The sequence below is a fragment of the Melanostigma gelatinosum genome (assembly GCF_949748355.1).
Source record: "Melanostigma gelatinosum genome assembly, chromosome: 14".
Classification (NCBI taxonomy): domain Eukaryota; kingdom Metazoa; phylum Chordata; class Actinopteri; order Perciformes; family Zoarcidae; genus Melanostigma; species Melanostigma gelatinosum.
The window spans coordinates 20,587,849-20,610,906 of record NC_136647.1 but is presented as its reverse complement, the minus strand read 5'-3'; the positions used below and the strand labels follow the sequence as shown (position 1 = coordinate 20,610,906).

The window sequence follows — 23,058 nt, the reverse complement described above, 5'->3', positions numbered from 1 at the left end:
CCTGTGGGGACTAATTAAATGAGAACAAATGATGGATCCTGCACTCTGTTCAAGAAGGTTCTGTCTGCAGGCAGTAGATGCTCGCAAAGACATCTGTCTGGTAGAGAATCTGCAAGCTACAGATAGCTTTTCCAAAATGTTCAACACTACACTGATTGACCAGAGGCAATATACAGGTCACATAAAGGAGACATATTTGGTGCCGATTGGCCCACAGGCAGTAACAACGTTCAGGGGAGCTGTCATTTTCAAATGTTGCTTTGGTTTCATTGTTACTTTAAGACCCGTTTAAAATTGCATCGATAATGTGCAGCGACTTGATATGTTTTATTTATTTACTTATTTGCAGTGTCACGGTTTCTCATCACATCCACGGGAGCCCTGTATATCCTCGATGTGCAAATGGAGGACGGGCTGTATAACTACAGGTGTATGACACGCCACCGGTACACAGGAGAGACCCGACAGAGCAATAGTGCCCGCCTCATTGTCTCAGGTAAGAAGAACAGCAGTCTGTGCAAACGTTCAAGTTGTACATCAGCAACAATATCACGTCCTGACATGTAGTTAAATCTATCTGCTTATCAAGTTCTTTATTTTATTCTCTTTTCTTTGGTTTCATTTGGCTTTTAGTTCAACTGTTGATTTTGTTTGGCTTCAAAGTGACGAGGACCATATGGAAATAAATCTGTGCTTCTGAAAAACCAATGTAGATATAGTGAATAGGATGGAGAGTGACAGGAAAAGCACATGGATTAAAGAGGAGATGACATGTGTAAAGGTCATCAGAACCCTGCCAACACAGTTTGTGGGGACGGCTTGAGGACAGAAGATCGCCCTCCTTGCCCCGAACATTTAAAGGGACAGATTTTACACATGAAGATCAGTTCACTTGTCGCGAGGGGTACTTTTCAACCTGTGAAAATGTGATGTCATCTCGACTATTCAGTTGCATTATGTGAATTGTGTTTTTGGAGCTTTTAATCAGAACTAAAAGTTAACATAATAATCTTCAATTTTGACCATACATCTCTGTAGGACAGCCCACCAAGTGAAATGAAAGATTTTTATCAAAATAACTATTGAAACAACGATTTTAAATTCGTAAATTCGTAAATTCTGGGGATACCATACCTGAACACATTGAAACTCACAATATGACAAGAGTTCGTTCCCCTTTACCCACTCCGCCACCATGATAACCATGAAACATGAGACACACACGACACACACAATAGATACTTTCGACATATTAGCTTTTAGCCATAAAGCTGTGTTATATGGGTAAATAAAAACACAGAAACAGGGCAAGTAGAAGGCCACATCAGCCTAGTAAATCTAGCTCCTCACCAGATCGGTCAAGTGGGAAAACATTATGACATTGATTGTTTTTTTTTGCAGCTGGTGATGAAGGTAGCCAAGGAGTGAGCCACTCTTGTTCCTTCTCATCTCTGTTGAGCGTTGAACATGCACAGTACCGATCGGGCCCTCGCGAGAAAATGGCGGCGATGCGCAAGCAAGCACATCAATTAACCTAGAAACAGGAGTTTAGTTGGGTCGTGTTAGAGAGGATGTGGGCAAAACTCCAACAATGTTTTGCGCAGTTTGCCGCAAGCTTGAGAGAATTTAATTCAACAAAGATTTAACATGCCAATTGCTGTAACTTTAGTCTTTGTTATTTGTTAACCGCTGATAAATAAAGCAATTTTTATAGGGGCAAGAAAAAATGTACTTTGGGGAAGTAGATTTCAGACCCACTTGCCCAACAGGACAAGTGGAAAAAAATACGAGTGTGTCACTCTGGCAATGATCCCATTCTCAACTCCACATATAACTTGATAGGCATCAGAACTAGGGTTTGGAAATTGGTCAGAAGTGACAACAAAAATAACTCAAACCTCTACTACACCCTATTTTCCCCTTGCAGACCCCATCAACTCAGCACCACACATCCTGGACAGCTTTGAGCGGCGCGAGGTGATGGCGTCTCATCGAGTGGAGTTGCCCTGCAAGGCCTCCGGTCACCCCGCACCCAAATACCGCTGGCTGAAGGACAACCGGCCGCTGGAGCCCGACACTCGCTTCAGACAGAGTGTGACAGGCCTGTTGATAGAGAGAGCGCAGTCCAGCGACACAGGGACGTATGTGTGTGAGGTGTGGAATGGCTACGGCAATGCTGAGGTGGTCGGCAGGCTGCTGGTAAAAGGTCAGTATCATGGGCCGGTGATACGTCATTTGGGTTGATTTGTATCAGTGGTATAATGCCTCAACACTGACAAGCTAGGCAGCTAAAGATGCTGCTTCAGATTTGTATGGTTCTACACGTAGCATTTTGAATCTTTCACTGGCAAACTAATGACATCTTGTTTATTAAACTACAGAAAACAAATAACACCAAAAGTTCCTAACCTACAGAGCCCCTGAAGGTCGTGGTGAACCCGCGGAAGGTGAAGGGCAGCGTGGGAAGCCAGGTTTCACTGTCGTGCAGTGTAACCGGCTCCGAGGAGTACCAGTTATCCTGGTACCGCAACGGAGAGCTCATCTACCCCAGTAACAGAGTTCGCATGACAGGCCAAAATAGGGAGAACCTGGTCATGGCTGGTATGGCCAAAAGCGATGGAGGAGCCTATCAGTGTTTCGCCAGACACGGCAAGATATCCGCCCAGGACTTTGTCCAAGTCATACTGGAAGGTCAGAATTCACAGTGATCTTACTGGAGATGTGAGGGTGGGGGCAGTAATCATACAGTACTTTATATGTATAATGTCTTTTTGTTGCGTGTACTTGTATTTGTGTATGAACGTGTGAATCCAAACTGTGTGTTCATGTTCAAATCCAGACAGTGTACGTGGTGCTGCAGTACAGCTCAGCTTTATTCGATTTTCTGAAAGAGGCCTGCATATTGTTACACAATCTTGTTGCTGCAGTGTCTGCCTCCCATGACCGCACCAATGTAAGGAGAATATTGATAATCAATGAAGCTGTGGAGCCAGAGAAAGGAGCTCTATTAATCTGCTTTACACTCTGATTTAGCTTTTTATGCAGCGGACATGAATGTATTGCAATGAAAAAGAAATTCTGAATAGATTCTCATTTATAAAAGGATCTATTGTTAGGGCTGTGCCCAATTTCTTTCCTTTCGAAATTTGAATCTTCTATTGAGGTTTTCTGATGAAGCTTTGAATGTCTGCCGTCGTGAGTTATGACGTCATCAGCCTAAAGAAATGGGGGGAAAGAAAATAAATCGAATTAATGGTGCTGTTAGATTGCTGCTAGACCACACTGTTAATACATGTGCTGGCTTCCTTTGTGTGCAGCAAGCAGGGGCAACAAACACATTTTTGACTGCAGTGAAAGAAATAATTTACTTTTGGACTTTAAAACGCTCTGGAGTTATTAGAAACGTTTGGATCACTCAAGTCAATCTAATTCTACAAATAGTACAATACTAATAATCTTAGTTTAGCCTGATATTTACATGAAACTGTGCAGAAATACTGGATTTAAACAGAATGAATGGACAGTTCTGCAGCATTTAAATTTTTATTTAGAAGTTGAATGTCAACATTATGAATTATGCTTTGAAGTATTCAGTACAGCCCTATCTATTAAATGAGTCCTATACATTTCACATTACCACGTGTGTCTCCTTCCACTACCCAGATGGCACCCCCAAGATTCTGGTTTCATTCAGCGAGAAGGTCGGCAACATCAATGAGTTTGTGTCGCTGCCGTGCACTGTGAAGGGCACGCCGGAGCCCCGGGTAACGTGGACCCTGGACGACGAACCCGTGGTGCGGGACAGCCGCCACCGCATCTCCCACTACACCAACGCCGAGGGCCACGTGGTCAGCCACCTCAACATCAGCCAGTCCCAGGTGCCCGACGGAGGGGTGTATCGCTGCATCTGCAACAACTCGGCCGGGACAGTTTCCTACCAGGCGCGAATAAACGTAAGAGGTGCTTGTCAGATCAACTCTTCCAACACACCATCACATATACACATCAACGTGTCTTGATTCATTTCCTTTTGAATTGGCTATGTTTAAAGTGCCTGGGATGTGCAGATCTTGCAAGAAGGCCTGACTAAATCTGTCAATTCGTTTTTATTTTTAGTCATCGGATGTGCTGCTAGCCTCCTGCACTGGCTCCTCTTATCATCAGTCACTGCTGTCAGCATTAACTTTTCTAATGCCCCGCATCCTACCCAACACCTGCTGATAGCTTTATATTGGGACGCCATTAGGGTGATTTAGTGTTAGCTCCAGTGTATGACTGTAGTGCTATCTGCTCTCTACAGGGACGTGGTTGGCTGGGCTGCTTGTTGTCATGTAGCGGTAATACCGGGACGCTCAAGCTTTCTGTACTTGCTTCAAGGCTATTAGTATTTCTATATTGCAGAGAGGGAATGACACTTTCTGTGCACTGATTGGTTTAATTTGATTGTGTTCACTCTTGCATGTTGTAAGGCTAAATAGGGCGATCCTCCAGCCCTTAAGCGAGGGTCCGTGGATGCCGAATGCAGCCAAGCAATGAAAATAAATCTCCACAGGTGCCATTGTAGAGAAAGTGTAATGACTGTTTCTCACATCGTTGGCTCCTTAATCGTGCTAAAGAGAGTAGCAACCCAGGATTTGCTTGTGCTCAAAGTACACTACAGAGCCTAGTTAAACTGTCTTCTATAGTGCTTTAAAGAGAAGCCTAATAGTACATTTCCCTGATAGACACTGAGCTATGGAAGCCCATTGGTTATTCTGTTGGTTTTTCACAAGTATGTGCGAAAACTGGCAACATGAGTAATGGTTTTGATAATAGCTTCATGAGTGGGGAGAGGGACCATTCCACTCTAATGCTTGTCAGAGGCAATCACAGCCGGCACCGAAGAGGTGGCAGCGCAAGGTGATATTCACTATCGGCTCAAACAGAACGGTACATGAGCCCCTGGTTCTCACAAGGCAAAAAGCACAAGTGATATGAAGAAAAACTGGGGATGATTTCCTTTTTCTTTGACTTACCATGAGGAATTTTTTAGTCAGGCGGTCTGGATCTCCTAAATAAATCCAGGCAATGTTTTGATTTCTTGCTGTCGGAATGAATCAAGGCATGTTGGCGGCATGTTTGTGGTGTCCTGAAAACACACACAACACAGCACAGCTGTCTTTTTGAGCACCCCCCCTGCCTCAAAATCATTTTAAGAGAGTTGTCTCTCCAATGTGTCCTTCAAGGGCCTGCCAGCATCAGACCAATGAAAAACCTCACTGCCATCGCTGGATGGGACATGTACATACACTGCCGCGTCATTGGCTACCCATACTACTCCATCAAGTGGTACAAGGACTCCAATTTGCTGCCATACAACCACCGCCAGCGGGCCTTTGAGAACAACGGCACCCTGAAGCTGTTTGACGTGCAGAAGGATGTGGATGAAGGCGAATACACATGCAACGTGCTGGTGCAGCCACAGCTCTCCACACACCAGAGCGTCTATGTTACTGTGAAAGGTATGAACCTCAGTCTGATCTGTCTTCAGCTACAGTTCATGACTCAACACTGGATATTAAGCCGGGACTTTATTTTAAGGAAAATAGCACAAGATTTAGCCGCCGTAGCTGTGTGTAATCATCGGTACTCCATCAGGATTATTATCAACCTGAAGTGTCAAGTAAGCAGCTTAGGCCATTTATTTGAGATGTGAATACGGAATCATACGGCAGTACGTTCATGTTTACTCCATCATTAATCTCTTGGATGCTAAGACGGAATCTCTTCATCAGTCTGCACACTGACCCTGTGTCTTTCCATCTGGTGTACATGCAGCTCATCGCATTGAAAAGATACATTACAGCATCACCTTAGTATCTAAACAGTTCCTTGTCGCAGACAACACAGATATGCAGAGGGATATTTGTATACCACGACCTGTAATGAAAACACACTCGCATCACTGATAGCGAAGCACCATCTCCATCATCCCGGCCAGCTTATCTGGGACTCATCTGAATATGCAGCGGCGCTGAGCTGAGCCTGGGCGATGATAACCTCAGATGGCTTTCTTTCTTCAATGACGCTGCATGATTTGAAATGTCGGGATGGGCAACACCCTCTCTCTCTGGCGGGTCTTGACGTGCAAACAAGTGTGCGAGGGGGGTGGGCACACACAGCGTAGACAAAGCTACACCTCCATTCCGCCTCGACTAATTTTCCTCTTGGCTGATTAGCATTCCAGCGCTGCCGAGAGGGAATCCCCAGGAGCCTATTATGCCTATTTTGTTGTGAATTAAATAAGCGCTGAAGTGCAGCTTATTCCAATGTTATTTTAAATCATTAATTTTCCAACGCATCTGGTTCTCACGATGGCTACGGTGTCCCCAGAGAGCGAGAGACAGTGAGAGAGAATGTTGCATGCATGTTGTTTGAATGAGAATTCAGCCGCTTCACGTTTGTAGAGGTAATAAAATATTTTTTCTCGTTCCTGCAAAATCACAGCATGGTGTTTTAATATTGGGAACTAACTCTGTGATAAAGAGAGAATTGTGACTAATGAGTTGCTATGACAATGCTTTATTAGATAGTTTAGCCATGCCGTGTGCATATTTAGACATCGTCTTTTTTTATGTACGTATGACATAAGTAACAAAGTGCTGAACAATGGCACTATCCCATACAAGAAAGAAATCATTGAAGATGCAGTGACCACATCGGTCACGTTTTTAAAAACTAAAAGATAAAAAAAAAACACAAAAAAAATGACACAAGAAATTCTGTTGTTAAACGTAAATTGTAGGTATGTAGGTATGCCTGAGGTCAAACTCCTGCCACGCAATTGAATTTGAATGTCTCATCCCCAGTTCCACCTACCATCCACCCATTTGAGTTCCCTCAGTTTTCCATCGGCCAGCGAGTCTTCATCCCCTGCGTGGTCATGTCCGGCGACCAACCTGTCGTCATCACCTGGCAGAAGGACGGTCGGCCCATCCCGGTCAGCCTGGGTGTCACCATCGACAACATAGACTTTACCAGCTCCCTGCGTGTCTCCAACCTCACGCTGATGCACAACGGCAACTACACCTGCGTCGCGCGCAACCAGGCCGCCGCCGTGGAGCACCAGAGCCAGCTCATCGTCCGAGGTGCGTAAGGGGAAGGCGGGTAAGAGAAGCGGGTTGGTTACGAGATACAAGCAAGGAGCCTTGTGTCTTTTACTCTTAAAGAGTTTTCGGGACAAAACAGAGTGAATGCTGGCGACAGAAAACATAGTGGTGGGTGTCAGTATCAGATCCAAATGACCAGTTTTTCACCCAACTGTTATCTGTAAGGTTTATATTGGTCCTTGATCTTTCTCCCCGAATTCAATGAAAAACACTCTTAAGACTGAGGATTGGTTAGTAAAAGACCTCGAGAGATTTCTTTCAAAGTGAGCTGTTATTGATCAGTAGACATATATATTGCATGTTGGGATGAATAAGTATAATGTAATGTCTACTTGTCTTGCAGTTCCTCCCAAATTTGTGGTGCAACCGAAGGACCAGGACGGCATCTATGGGAAGGCAGTGATACTCAACTGCTCAGCTGAAGGCTATCCTGTTCCTACCATCCAGTGGGAGTACTCTAAAGGTACAGCACAACACGCAACATACATGTGCCTTTTGGCTACACACTCGCACATATATTACATGTGGTAACACACAGCTGTCCCTTCCAGATTCGTTGAAAGTGTTGGACGTGTTTTCAACGACTTTTAACTGGATAACTTGCCTGTCTTCTTTTTTAACAATCGCGCTGAGTTGTATGTTGAGACTTTTTTTCTGTTCTACGGCAATCGTATTCTCTGTGGTAGATGATCTTTTTTTGAAAGCCAACTCAACAAATATAATGTCCACAGCCTTGAGGTTGAATGCATAATAACACCCACCTCAAGTCCACACAAGCACTGTGAGATAAGAAGCAAGAGCTTTTCCTTTCACCGGGAGAGAGATGATGTAAATAGTAAACAAACATGATCCCGTGCTGGCTGGACACAACAACAGTGACTCTTGAAAACAAAAAGGATCTTTATGACATTGCTTACTTACTATGATTCATGACCGAGGCTCATTCACTGTTACTGTAAGGCAAAGCTTATCTGAAGCTAAACTTGATGACTTTGCTGAACCTTTTGGCTTTCCCTCTAGCGCCACCATCAGGCTCACATTATTGGTTTTGAATGAAGTATCTCAACTCGCACTGTTGGAAGAACTGACATGACGTTTGATCAGTGGCAAGGCAAGGCAAGTTTATTTGTATAGCACATTTCAACAACAAGGTAATTCAAAGTGCTTCACATAAAACCATTAAAAGCATCAAAACACAAGGCAAAAGAAAAGGAGATTTCAAAAACAATTAAAAAACAGTGTAAGAAATAAAATGCAGTAGTAAAATGCAGAAATTGATTAATATATTAATTGAACGTGGTTCAATTAAAGGCAGCAGCAAACAGAAAGGTCTTCAATCTTGATTTAAATGAGCTGAGGGTCTCAGCAGACCTGCAGCTTTCTGGGACTTTGTTCCAGATATGTGGAGCAGAAAAACTGAACGCTGCTTCTCCATGTTTAGTTCTGAGTCTGGGAACAGAAAGTAGACCGGTCCCAGACGACCTAAGGGGTCGGGATGGTTCATAAGGTAGTAGCAGATCGGAGATGTATTTTGGTCCCAAACCATTCAGTGCTTTGTTGGACAGGAAGCCAGTGCAAAGTCCTCAGAACTGGAGTGATGTGATCCACCCTCCTGGTCTTAGTGAGGACTCGAGCTGCAGCGTTCTGACAGACTTTTTACAGAGACCTGTAAACACACCGTTACAGTAGTCCAGTCTGCTGAAGATAAATGCATGGACAAGTTTTTCCAAATCCTGTTGAGATATAAATCCTCTAATCCTTGATATAGTCTTCAGGTGATAGGAGGCTGATTTTGTAATTTTCTTGATATGGCTGTTCAGGTTGAGGTCTGAATCCATAACTACACCTAGATTTCTGGCTTGGTTTGTGGGTTTTAACATCAGTGACTGAAGCTGAGCGGTGATTTTCAATTGTTCGTCCTTGGTACCAAAAACAATTACTTCTGTTTTATCTTTGTTTAATTGAAGAAAATTCTGGCACATCCAGTTGTTGATTTGTTCAATGCAGTTACCCAGCCCTTGTATGGGATTATAGTCCCCTGGTGACATAGTTATGTAGATTTGTGTGTCGTCTACATAATTATGATAACACACTTTGTTGTTTTCCATAATCTGAGCTAGTGGAAGCATGTAGATGTTGAACAGAAGAGGCCCCAGTATTGAACCTTGGGGAACACCACATGTCATTTTAGTCAGCTCTGATGTGTAATTAGCTACAGACACAAAGTATTCTCGGCCCTTCAAGTAGGATTCAAACCAGTTAAGTGCTGTGCCAGAGAGTCCCACCCAGATTTTTAGTCTTTCTAGGAGTATGGCATGGTCGACCGTGTCGAATGCAGCACTAAGATCTAGTAACACTAAGACTGAACTGGCGGGCCGTCAGGGCCTGCAAGGCCTTCTTTGCTGGCCTAAACAGAATCACAAAGCTATACCGGTATATATTTAAAAAAAAATATATATATATATATATTTTCTTAAATGCACTACATGTATTATAATTTATAAAAACATTTTCCCATCATCTTATTTTCTCATTGCACAGCTCCCATCTTCCTCAGTTGCTCTGCTTCCAGTGCAGCTTGTTTTAAGTAGAGCTTTTATCCAATCAGATCTCACCTCTGTGTCTCTAGGTAAGAACAGAGCCAGAGTCCTGCAGACTCTCACCTGCAGCCAGTGCAGGTTAAAGTACATGGGGACGATATTGTTGATTGTCATAGTGTTCAACCAATCAGATCTTTAGTTTGACATGTTGGGCGTATTCTTTGACGTGTCAGCGGCCGCTAGCCGCCTATAATGACGTCAGCATTACGTGCCGCTCAGTGTTCATCTGTAGCTTTCCCGCTAGGTGCAGTGTGCTGTGATTGGTCAGTGGGCGAGCACGTGACTATCGTGAAGCGAAACTTAACAAGCAGAGGCTGATGGGTAGTGAATCACATCACGTGATGCAGCTCAGCCAATCAAAATGCATTCTGACTGAGTTGAGCTGCACCATGACACAAGGTGCTGAGAGGAGGAAAGACACTGCAGAGCAGTACGTTCAACATTCAAGTTGTGAAAGTAAAATCCTATGATAATCTCTTTGGGTTGCGGCTTGTCATTAAGGAATGACAGTGGATCCCACAGCCAGACCAGCTGAGAACATTATATTTTCCTGAATTTAGGCTTTTGCATTTTCTAAATGCTCGAGCGTTATTCAAAAGACTCGTACTGAACGATTTAATACGAAGACGTACATAGTTAGAGCATTAAAAATGAATAATAGCTGTGGCGCCACAATGTGATTATAAGGTGGTATTTCAGCTGCAAGGACAGCAGTGAAGGCCCAGGTATGAAATGCACGGCCTGCCACTGCGTTTGATACACACATTCAGTAATCCTGAATTGTAATAACTTTGGTGATCCTCTGACATTTCATGGAGCACCATCATCGGGTCAATACTTTGGTTTATGACCAAATACTTTATAAACTATTAAAAATCTCACCAGCCTCAAATGTTTGAATGCTAAAAATGCTCAACGAAGATGGTGACCAACATTATACCTGGTAAACATCAGCATGTAAACATTCTGCTTTGTGCGTGTCAGCTTGCTGACAATAGCATTTGGTTCTAAGCAGCACTGTGTCTTAACTACAGCCTCACAAAGCCACAGGCGTGGATTAGACATCCATCACCCCCTCATCTCATCCACAGACCCCTATATCTCCACTAATGAATACATTGTAATAATATACACTGCTGAATACAGTTTACAAGGTTGTCAGCAATTAGAAGATGTTGGTATTTGGTGAATATCTACAGTAGCTTTAACCATAAACAACTATGGATATACAAAGCAGCTGTGTGTTTTATCAGTGAGGTACAGTGAGTACACATGCTGAGGATGATACTAAAGAAGTTCCCTTGGTGAAACACGAGGATATTTATGATCATGTGAAATTTCAGCAGTGGCAGAATGAATATGGGGGAAACACTGATTAGTATTTTTCTATTTGTAGAATTAGATTCCAGTGGTGACCGCGTAGGACTGTTTCAGACTACATTTTTCCATAACTCCAGAGCATTATGAAGTCCAAAGGACAAAATGTATTGAAAAAAAGATGGATTTAAATTAAATATTGTGCTTCAGTCCATATATGTTGGTGTTTAGCCGAAAACAACTTCTAAACCGCGGTCAAAGAACTGTTTGCTCTCCCTCTTACCGCACACAAAGAGAGGCGTGCACTGACGAGTTGCATTGAAAGAAAGTTTATTTCAAAAAGACAAACTCATTTAATCCGATTAATCTCTTTATGAATCCTTTATATTAAGAATTTTGTCCGAGGTTTTTACATTTTTTGGGGGGTAATGATATCGTAAAATATGACGACAGAAAAGCTTCATTCAAAAACCTTAATAGAATTCGGTACAATTATAATAAATCGCATTAGAATATCAGAGGTATGTCAACATGATATGGCCTTATTCAATTGTTGCTCTTCAATAACTCCTCACAGTGTATTCCTCCCCATGCTGATTTAGCTGTTTTGGGTGTGTTAGCATATCTGATAGTCATAGAAAATTGATCCACCATCATTTTTATAGCAGAAATGTTGTTGTAGGGTTCGAATGAATTTCAGTGATTGTGTTTGGGCTAGCTCTAAATCCTTAGACATGTCTGAGATAAAGGGGTACAATAGTAACTAGTTTTCCTGTATTTCGGCCTAATCCTCACGCTAACACTCACTCTGTCCCCTCTGACAGGCGCCGGGGTCCCTCAGTTCAGACCCATCGCCCTCAACTCAGGCTTTCGGATCGAGGTGCGGGTCAACGGCTCTCTGTTCATCAAGCATGTGCTGGAAGAAGACAGTGGCTTCTACCTGTGTAGAGTCAGCAACGACGTTGGAGCTGATGTCAGCAAGTCCATGTATCTCAATGTCAAAAGTAAGTCTCATGGGAAAACACCACCTAAAACCTAAGAATGTAAAACTTGCATCTAAGAATGCTGCAGGCGGTGAGGCCTGCATTGTCTTTGTATGTCGTGTATTCTTAAAGCTAGCTTTCCACCAATACGTTTCTCTTTTTCCATGCTCTGGCTGTTTATGCTCAATGCTGCCAGTGACATTAAAGTGAAAAGTAAACACTAAAGCACAAAGGTTAAGTGAGTTGAACTGGAGTCGGCTTTGTCCGCGACAGTCAGGCCACCAGCAAGATGCCGTCATGGTGCCCGCTCTGTGCTTTCTGCCTGAATGAATCCCACGAAAGCAACGCGCATAGCCAGCGCCAGCGCATCTCTCGGAGAAAGTACAGTATTTACCCGCTGTGTGGCCAAGGACTTAGCTCCCCTCCATTAAGCCTTGAATTCTGCATGGAGGCAGGAGCTGCCATGTGGAAAAGCGGGCTGAGGGATGGAGGGAAAAAAGGGCTAGAGGAGGAATGGGTTATCCATGTACATCTCGCTCCCCACGTCTCTCCTCTTTTCTTTAGTTCCTTTAAAAACGCTGACAGTATGTATATTTATTTTGTGCCTGAGCAATGTTGTATTTGTCATGTTCTTATTATCACCCACATTATCAAAGGATTTGAACTAACACCCATCACGCTCACACATACATACAGCACAGCTATGGATTTACTCTTTTCAAGTTTTAACCAATAACAGATCATGACCAGGAACAACAAATTACTTTTAAGGTAATATTATTGAACTCTGTACTGTCATCACAATCATGAAACATGTGCATTCTTTTGACGAGCAGCTTTTAAAGTCATGCAATTCTCACACATTTCAATGTTTGCTTACTTGAAAGTGTCTTTGTCAAAAGATAAGTCAGCATGAATACTGCCCTCCTCAGGTTGAAAGAGCACTTAATAAACCATGGGAGTCTAATACATAATTCTCCATATGTTCCCAAAGAGAGAGACGCTAAAAGCATAGATTTGACAGTCTACATACGTCTTCTGTGACGAACGACTGTGTCGCAAGTATTTCTGAGTCTGAGCTTGTGCACATGATTGTGGATTTGCATGTGCAAGTGTGATCTCGAGCCAGTCCGCCGTGGCTCGGCGCTCATTTTGATCAGTCGCTGCTAGATGAGGCTTAGGCCCCCGTGGCTCTTATCAAGCCAGAGCAGAGTTCTGCTCCCCTGCTGAGTGTCTCAGTGTCTGCCAGCCTCAGCCAAAATAGGCTACCACTCCTCCATGACCCCTCCTGTCTGGCTATCATGCTCCCTCACAGACAAACACGTGCACAGAGACTCTCAGTACAGTCTCTTCAGCCAATCAAGTGGGATTTACAATGAAATATCTTTGAAGGTTCCCAGTGTAGGATGCTACCGGTGATTCGTCCTCCATAGTCTGGTCTGGAGTTTTTGTAAATCCTTACCTTTAATGGAAGAAAGAGGTTTTTACTCTTAAGTCCTTGGATTTCCAGCTGACTAGCAAGCTACTAAATTGTATTTCTTCCTTTCACTTCCATTAAAAACACAATATAGCTGATTGTAGATTGTTTTTTGAAAGGAAAAAGTAATGCTGGAGACTACCCTGCACCAGTAAAATCTCCAAAGCATTTGGTGATGAAATATGACCCTGAGTTTATTAAATGCGGATTAATGGCAGGCAGTGATGGGGGAGGCTAAGCAGAATATTTGATTTGGTCATTACAGCTTTAAATGTTTACAGCCCAGTTTATTCTTTTCTCCTTTTGTCTTCATGCTGTGTTTTTCTCTCCTTTATTTGGAAAGGTGTTCCTTGGAAAACAATCAGAAGGTTGAGAACACCTGGTATAGACTACTGCAGGCCAACAGTCACATGTAGTATTTCATGGTTGATAGAACCACAGAGCAGGTGGAGAGGCACTTCATGGCAAAAACGCTGCTTAGAATAATTAGCATGAATTGGTTTACAGAGCAGGCTGCAGCCAGCAAAGTCAAAATCTTGTGGTGACATTTTAATTTCTTTGTTTATTCTTCAGTGTGAGGATTCACTGCTTTCCTGTATTTTATGTCATTGTAATCTGATTACCCTCTGGTCAGACAAAACAAGCCACACATTACATTTTTACTTAATCAGGGCATACAGTATTTGGCAAACGTTTTTCACAGTGTGACTAGTTAGTTTTGGAACTAGTTTCACTGTTGTGGCAGACTTCTACATTAACCAGATCCTTGTGTGATATATGATCCTGGAAAAACAAATACACTGCAAGTTTTTTTTAGTTTGTTTATTGTTATGCACGCATTATTGATCTTTGTCTTTTCATGTCTTAGGGGCTTTGTGTTTGTGCGTGTCAGCAGTCCCTAAGCTACGTGCTCTGCTCCTGAAGTGTCAGGCTGTTGTTGTGATAGTTGTGCTGTCCTGATTTGTGTCTCTTTGCTCTCTGTGGTAACCCGAATCTCCCCGGGACCCAGAGGAGCCACACCTCATCCTACCTCCCGTGGGTCTGTGTGTGTGTGTGTGTGTGTGTGTGTGTGTGTGTGTGTGTGGGAGGGAGGGAGGGAGTAGGTGTAGTGCGTGTGTCGACAACAAGCTCAGGATCCCTTAAAGCCTCTCCATGTACTTAACAGGCACAGCGCTGAGCCTGTGCGGTCCACTAGTACGTCCGAGGCCGTAATGCTCGGTAATGTTGGACACTGTGATGTTCTGTACACTCTGTGCTGGTTTTTCCGTTGTTTATCCAGGCCAGCCTACACCACTTGAGCAGCAGCAGCTACGTAAGAGGCTTAGGAGCCAATTAGGGAGGCACAGGAGCTGACGCACGCTGAATTCCTCACGTGATGGATAGCATGATCTTCACTGTGTATTATTGGCTGTCCAAGTGTGGCTTGATGTATCAGTCAACAAACAGTGGGGGTGAAAAAAATCAATAGATTCAATCAGGAGCTCTGAGATGTCTGGTGTAGACGCATGCATGGAGAAGAGGCTGTTAGGTCATATGTGTGACACAGGTGAGCAGGCGAGCCCGTACGCACACACAGACAAAGCACCGCACGCGTCGATGCAAGAGACGTAATGTAAAGGCTTCAGTGCGGCCCATTACAAAAGAGTAATGGGCCGCGCGGCTAATGCAGCGGTTTAGATAGATCCCTCTCCGCCAGGCTATTGTGGCGGACTCCCTGGGAAATGAACTGCTGCTATTGTGATGTCCTAGCTTGGCACTTTCATTGTTATGAGCGTCTGTGCATAGGCTAATGCTTCGTCATAATACAACATGCATCATTCCGCCAGTAGAAATTGCTTACACTAACCGCACCAGGATTAAGTTGCACGTCTGTCAGTGTGCGCAGATGCACTTGTGCTTATATTATCTTTCCTACGCTTCTTTATAGGAGTAGTAAGCAGTTTTATTTTTACTGTCGTGACACTGGTTGCAGGTAGAGGCTTAAACAAATGATTTTTTTGGTGCAATTTCCAGTCCAGCAGCCCACCGCCAAAACAGACGCACTTCAGTCAATTCATTACCAATCCACAACGGATACTATCAGAGTCAGTCAACAGCCACTCAATGTTTATCAGGGCCAATTAAGACCAATCAAGCCTATTAGACATCATAATGTTGGCAGGCACAGGTGATGAGGGCAGAGCATCTAATGAGGATTCACTGAAGAGAAGGGTTAAAGGGCCTTGTGGTCGCCGAGCGGCCTCCGGAGATCGACGTCCTTCAGACGAGCATAAGGAAGTCCGCTCTTCTTGTGCTCTCCGTTTCTTTCATCCTATTTTCTCATCTGCATCCAAGCCCCCCTCCCTCCCCCCCCTCCCTTCCATCTCTCCACAGAAGCCCGTCCAGTCTGCGAGCATACATTGGTTCATGGTCCACGTCCAAGCCAATTGTGCAGCTAAGAGAATTATTTCAGTACATTGCAGGCGGCCAGTGAACCAGTCATCTTTGTGCTATCGCCACAGAGCTGCTCCCCCCCACCCCCACCCCCACCCCCTTCCCCACCCGCATCCCATCCACACCGTCTCCTCCCCAGCCCACTTACAGTGGGCCTCCAGGGCATGGAGCTATACGCATCTCAGCTCGTCGTCTCTCGTCCGGCCCCTCGTGGCCCCATCGAGCCGGGGTGCCCTGCGGCTAACACTGGCCGGCCAGGCAGTCAGTGACACAGTGTGGGATGAAATGTAGGCTTGCATCCCAGTGCTCTCAACGTGGGCGATGCTGTCATGACTCCGGCTCATCAGGAGAGAAGATGGCACGCCAGAGGTTTTTTTTTGTTCTAATGAAATATTTTCAGCACTTAAAGAATGTGAGAAAAATAATCATTTATAGGGTTCAACTTTGACAATCAGATACAGATGATCAGGAAAATAGTGCCCTCCTAGAGAAATTCATACTTCATCAGGAGAAAGACCCCAACTCATACAGTTTAGTGCATTACTAACATCAGACACCTCATAACCTCATCTGTAGCCCGAGTGGACTTCCAAAATGGAGCTTGATGAAGTCCTTTCCTTTTGGTCTTCAATAACTATCAAGCTGCCTCAAATGATGCTTCTAAAAAAACAACGTAATCCCTTTTCATCCCATCTCATTGAACCTGAGATCGTCTCAGTTCTCTCTTCCTTTGATCACAGATGAATAGCCCCACACTCGTGTAGCCGTTCTGCTGTAATTATGTGTTATTATTATTCCCCTGACTCCTCCATTTGACTAATTCTGTTTCCCACATCACTAACACCAGTTAGAGACACTACAAACATTTTCTTTTTGTATCTTTTTTTTTTTTGGCCCTGCATTGCGACATTCAGGGCGTGATTGTGTAATCATCATCATACTCCTGTGAAAATCAATGGCAGGTCCATGTTCTATTCCTGGCTACTAGAAATGGCCCTTTTTCCAAAGAGTGGAAACTGGGGGGAGAGAGAGAGGGAGAGAGGCAGGAGGAGAGGGAGGAGGGAGGCGAGGTAGAGAGAGGAGAGGAGAGACTGTCCGATGCTGGTTGGCATGGTAACCTGGCCAGGTGAAAGGGAGCCTGGGAGAAGGGAGGGAGGAGGGGTGCTTTTGTCTCACGGGAGTAGCCTATCAGCAGCCAGCCTATCCCCCACAATCCCCTGCAGGCTTAAGCGTATCATCACTGCCCTCTGGGTTGCTGCGGAGGAACAGGGCTCTCCTCACCTCCACATCAAAGACACATTGTGCCGTGCAGTAAACACACACTGCTCACTCTGCTTATTATTCTTCGGTTTTCCAAACGCTGTATTGCGGATGTTTTCTTTTCTCTTTGCCAACACAAGCTACAGATACAGCACCACGTTTTACAGGAATGATCCTGTTTGGAGCAGTGCTTTCCCTGTGTCTGTGACAGCACTCCATTCGTCTATTACAGCGCTCGCCATTTCTGCTTCATTTGAGCGCGTCAATATGTCTTATGGAGTGGTATTTTTCCAGACGTATGCATACAGCAAGTTATTAATAATACAGTGCGAGACATATAAACAAAGATTTCAATGGTAAGATGAAGGCAGGATGATTCAAAGTGGCTCACAGTGATGAGATTAATGATGAAATCACCCTTTTCTGTCCGGCAGCTCCACCCTTTGCCCCATGTGTTGTGTTCAAGGCTGAATTAGATGTCAGGGGAGCTGATGCCTAATGAGACAGGGGACTCCCTCTTTCCTCCTTCACCTCCTCTCTGGCTCTTTATTTCTTTTCTTTCTCCTTCTCTCGTCACTCCTCCCCGTCGTCCCGTTCCCATAATTCCACTGGATATTAAAGAAATACATCAACACAACAATTACAGGGCCACAAAGTGTGCCTCAGGGCTGGCTCAGCTGGGCTGCTTGCACACACAAACACAGACACACACGTACACGTTTGTACACACATGCATATACGTAGACACGAGCTAAACACAGTTAAACACACGGAGACTCTGACGTACAAACTGCATGCGCCTCACCTCTGAGCCCTCTTCATGTTGCATAGACACTCCTGTTGTTTGCATTTGTGCCTCTGTCTTCCTCCACATTAATCTCAAATCAAGATGTTGAATGATAAAATAGATTTATTTCGACGTTTGCGGCACATTAACTGCAGAGCGGCTCACATATTAACATAAATGTGACTTCAGAAGTCAGATGATATTCAAATCTGTAAATTGATTTTCTGTATGCTGATGTCAGAGAAATAAATGAACAGTGGTGATGATCAATGATTCAGATCAACATTAAATTAACATTTTCTTCATTGGTTGAATGAAGGATGGACAGCGCTTTAGAAAGTGACCTTGTCAGTATAACAATTTCAAACAATTTAGTTTTTTACATTTTATTTTTCAACTATAATTTATCTGATTATCAATTCAATATCAATTCATCGCCTCGAAAACATGAAAAAACCCAGTATCGCTGCTGTGTGTTCATCTATAGTCATCACATCATATATATATATCATATAGCTGCCTGCAATGCTTGGGTCACATTTCAATCAATGAGATCTATTTTTCTCTATTGTCCCTGTCCAAACGAAAGAGCTCTATTCAGGCATGACTAGCAGCTAGGAAGACCCACCGCTTTGATTGGCTGTGAAATCAAAAGCCAACCCCCCTGAATCCCCCCTCAACACACATAAAACCTAAGCTGATTGGTCGACACCAGTTGGTTCAAATCACATTTGTTTTTAGTATTTTGAGCAAAGAATACATTAAATATCACACTATATTTCTAGATATGTTCCTTTGAAAACGTTTCAATAAGTGCAGTATTTTTTTCCATGTTAATAATCCGTTCTATTAACGCGTTGTATATGCAATAACAGTATTTGTTGTTGGGGTGTAATATAAGAAAAGAGTGGAAACTGTAGAAGCAACCACACTTGTATTGTAGCTTTCCCCTCCAGAGCCGGGATGCTGTACAGACATCCTCTACACGAGGCGTAGCCGTCTTGATCTTCTCCGTCTTTGCTTTTTGTCACCTAGCACAGTGTCCCACTCTGCGAGGAGTGTCAACAACATCGCCCTCTGAGCCGCTCACGCTGCAGAAATGAAAGCAGCCGTGCACTAAAACGATAACGTTTAAATAAAGCCTGAGCTTTTTTTTCCCTCCCCGCTCACTTTTCCAAATGTGTCTCACAAAAAATTCATACTTGTCATGCAAAATAAATCAGCGTTCTTTTCCATAGCCGAGCCCCAAATGGCTGCCGAGTGAATAAGAGATGAGGCTTAAATGTTTGCAACCTCTTGCCTGACACTTCCCATCACATCACTGAAGTCACGCTTTGTGTGTTTGTGTTTGTGTTTGTGTGTGTGTGTGTGTGTGTGTGTGTGTGTGTGTGTGTGTATATGCGAGAGCTCACGCACACATTTGTGTGCTTGCACAAGCTTGTGTGTGTGTGTGTACGTGGGTGTGAGTGTGTGTGTGATCATCTGGGAGCATGGGGTTGTTATACACTCTGCTGTGGGTGTAATGAGGCATGTATGTCGTTAGTGTGCGTTTAGTGTGATGTCTTCAGAGTGTTGTTAGAGCATCACTGTACCATTTAGGGCCCTCAGATACAAGATGCACGCCGAGGCAGGCTAGTCTTCAACGCACCTTTAAAGGACAGCTGTACGTTCAGTGACGGTACATTCACAATGCTGGGAATACTCGATGGGTTTGTTTCACGCAGCTGCTATAAAACATGTCAAAATGTTTACTTTTAATGTCACAAAGGACAATAAGTAAGCTTCTTCTTTTTGCATTACAAGACTCAACACCAACTTTTAAAAGTGATTGCCAGGTTGGCAACCAGGCACTGAAAATATGGTCGTCATTTTTATTAACCTTATATTATGGTATAGTTGTAGTATGTTCACCTCAACGATGCCGCGATACTTCGCCTCCCAAGACTTAAAAAATGTAGTTTTTCCTTCAGGTTCATCTGGTTCGTTGTCAGTTTAATCAATTTGCACATTCAATGTCCCAATGACACTTTTATTTCACAATGTCACTGTTCGTGACTATTGTGTTCTCACCAGTCACTTACCCCTTCACCTTTCAGCCAATCACATTGACTATATATTTATATGAATATTTATTTTGTAATGTCTAATTTATTTATTTAATATGGACCACTTTGGCATCATCAAAAAATACTTGAACTAGAGAAATGGGTCCTCTGCTAGTGCTTATAACACATGTACCAATGTGGTTCATCCAGATAAGAAATCTAACGAGATGTCTTCTTCTCTTCCTCTCCACCTTACTTGTCTCACCAGTCCCTGCCATGATCACGTCCTATCCCAACACCACGCTGGCCACGCAGGGTGAAGAGAAGAAGATGAGCTGCACGGCCCACGGTGAGAAACCCATCATGGTACGCTGGGAGAAGGAGGAACGCATCATCAACCCCGAGACCAGCCGTTACGTGGTTTCTGTCAAGGAGGTGGGCGACGAAGTCATCTCCACCCTGCAGGTAGGAGGAGGCTGTGACACTTGGAAGTGTAAAATGTCAATTTAGGACGATATATTGTTTTGTTGCTATTTTTTATATATATATATATATATATATATATATATATATATATATATATATATATATGTATATGTGTATATATATATATATATATATATATATATATATATGTATATGTGTATATATATATATATATATATATATGTATATGTGTATATATATATATATATATATATATGAAGCCACAGCATGCTCAAAGATTTTATCTCAATTTATTTTGACTTTTCTCTTCTTTTTTCTTGTTAAATGCTGAAACTTTTACCATTCATGACTGTGAAATCCTTCTTAAAACGTAGTTTGATCGACTCTTCGGTTAAACTGTTCACTCCTCGTGTCTACCATGACATGTTATGATGGGTCACAAATCAAAAGTTGGACAGAAAACATCTCCGTTAAAATAAAGATATCTAAATAAAGATAACTTTACTACAGCATGCTCATTTTTACACATAATATATATATATATTTATATTATATTATATTATAGATTTACTTTATTAGAATTTGTATGATGTGTTTACTGCTCATTTTATTGTTTTCCTTATTATTTGTTCCATGATTAAAAATAAAATATATCAGTCTTAACTGCCAGTGACCAGTGCACACGACCTGCTGAGTGTTTCTTTTATTTAAACTCCTCTCATTCGTCTGCATCCATCAGATAATGCCCACAGTGAGGGAGGACTCCGGCTTCTTCTCCTGCCATGCCATCAACTCATTTGGTGAAGACAGAGGCATCATACAGCTCACAGTGCAAGGTATGACTTCACCTTCCTCAGCTGAAAAACAGAAAATGCTCTGACGGAACTTTTCAGCCGACACAACAATTGCAGACAATGCTGTTTTGCCATTCTGCCTGCACCTACCTGCCATGTTGAAGTTCCTTACCACTGAAATAACAAAGTGTTGGTCACCGTTGTGCCCTGTAGAGCCCCCGGACCCCCCAGAGGTGGAGATCAGAGAAGTGAAGGACAGAACCATTGCTCTGCGTTGGACCATGGGTTTTGATGGCAACAGCCCAATCACAGGCTTCGACATTGAGAGCAAGAACAAATCAGGTACTAGAAAATACATTTATAAAAACAATTAGATGGTATGATTATACAATGCATTAGGTTCAAGTGTGTTTTGGTTGATTATCCCTGCATTCACTTTGTCTCGGTGATGTGACTTAATGTCGCCCAGTCTAATGCACTTAGCTCCAACAGCTTCCCTGACTTCAGCGACCCCAATGAACCTCGTCCTCTCCCCTGAACAGCCTCCTGGGATACCGCTCAAAAGACCAAAGATGTCTCACCTCAGCTCAACCAGGCCACCATCATCGACCTGCACCCCTCCTCCACCTACAACATCCGCATGTTCGCCAAGAACCTAATCGGCAAGAGCGAGGCCAGCAACGAGCTCACTATCACCACGGACGAAGCAGGTGAGCAATAACTGACGTGTGGTATTCTGCAGTATAACGATCACGCACACACGTTTCAGACACTCGCTTTTCACTCTTATTTTGAAGGACATAAATCATAAAGAGTTACAGTAATGAGAGTAAGTCTAATTTGGCACTATGACACAACAAATCAGAGCAACCAAAGCACCTGAGTGAACGGCAAGAGGAGGTAAAGGGCCATCTGAGTCAATTCATTACCAGCCTGGTGACATCAGTCCCGTTGGCTCTGTTGCATTATTGAACACACGCTGACCAGACATTAAAAGCAGAAATTTTCAATTAGCGGCCTCAGTAGTAAATGTCACACCACGGTCAATAGACTGAGGCTGGACCCCCATCTGCAAATCCACCCACAGAGCACTTCTCAGCACCCACCTATAAATACAACCATCATTTTTGGTAAAATAGCCAGACTCAGACTGACTTCTGGACATTTGTTTATTTCAGAACAACATTGAAATGATGGAATGTGTACAGTTTCATAATGTGTACATGTTGGCGAATCTGATCTTAGCTCCTGATGGACCACCTCAGGAGGTGCAGCTGGAAGCTCTCTCCTCTCAGAGCATCCGAGTCTCTTGGCGGGTAAGTTAATCAAAACTACGTGGGTTCAAAATGTGTGTACATTTCCATGAGGCGAGTACGTAGCTGTGTCCAGAAAGGTACGATCGGGGGTATTCGTTGCCCTTATCACTCCTTATTCTCATGTCTGGTGGTTTAGGTGAGGTGACGCCTCGTCTGTAGATCCAAGGGAGACATACTCATTCCACACGTGGCATCAGAATGCATCTAAATATACAGTTTGCCTCAAATAATGACTTGTAATCACATTTTACTTCCTCCCTCTCACTCTGTTTGTACGTGGAAAACAACGTCACTGTTTCTTAATAGAAAAAAAGTCCTCAACCATGCAGCCAGAGAATAGGATTGTGTTGGTTGCCTTTTGGATTATTACAATTTTTTGGGGGGTATATAAAGCTTTCTTTATGTCATCCCATTAACCAAGAGGCATTTTAATGCCAGATGGTGTCAGTGA

The 23,058-nt window shown here is 43.3% G+C and overlaps 1 protein-coding gene across 2 annotated transcripts in view; it reads left to right on the top strand.

Annotated features, from left to right (window-relative positions):
• dscama (Down syndrome cell adhesion molecule a) overlaps positions 1-23,058 on the top strand; it is a gene marked incomplete at both ends in the record, with an annotated part of 93,553 nt that overhangs the window by 56,209 nt on the left and 14,286 nt on the right. For both annotated transcript variants that reach the window (XM_079284192.1, XM_079284193.1), the window contains 13 exons: positions 350-496; positions 1,928-2,206; positions 2,416-2,691; positions 3,664-3,960; positions 5,226-5,501; positions 6,849-7,127; positions 7,492-7,611; positions 11,890-12,069; positions 20,319-20,515; positions 21,237-21,333; positions 21,505-21,633; positions 21,834-22,001; positions 22,537-22,607. In XM_079284192.1, coding sequence (XP_079140318.1) covers positions 350-496; positions 1,928-2,206; positions 2,416-2,691; positions 3,664-3,960; positions 5,226-5,501; positions 6,849-7,127; positions 7,492-7,611; positions 11,890-12,069; positions 20,319-20,515; positions 21,237-21,333; positions 21,505-21,633; positions 21,834-22,001; positions 22,537-22,607 — 2,516 coding nt within the window. The remainder of the gene's footprint in view (positions 1-349; positions 497-1,927; positions 2,207-2,415; positions 2,692-3,663; positions 3,961-5,225; positions 5,502-6,848; positions 7,128-7,491; positions 7,612-11,889; positions 12,070-20,318; positions 20,516-21,236; positions 21,334-21,504; positions 21,634-21,833; positions 22,002-22,536; positions 22,608-23,058) is intronic.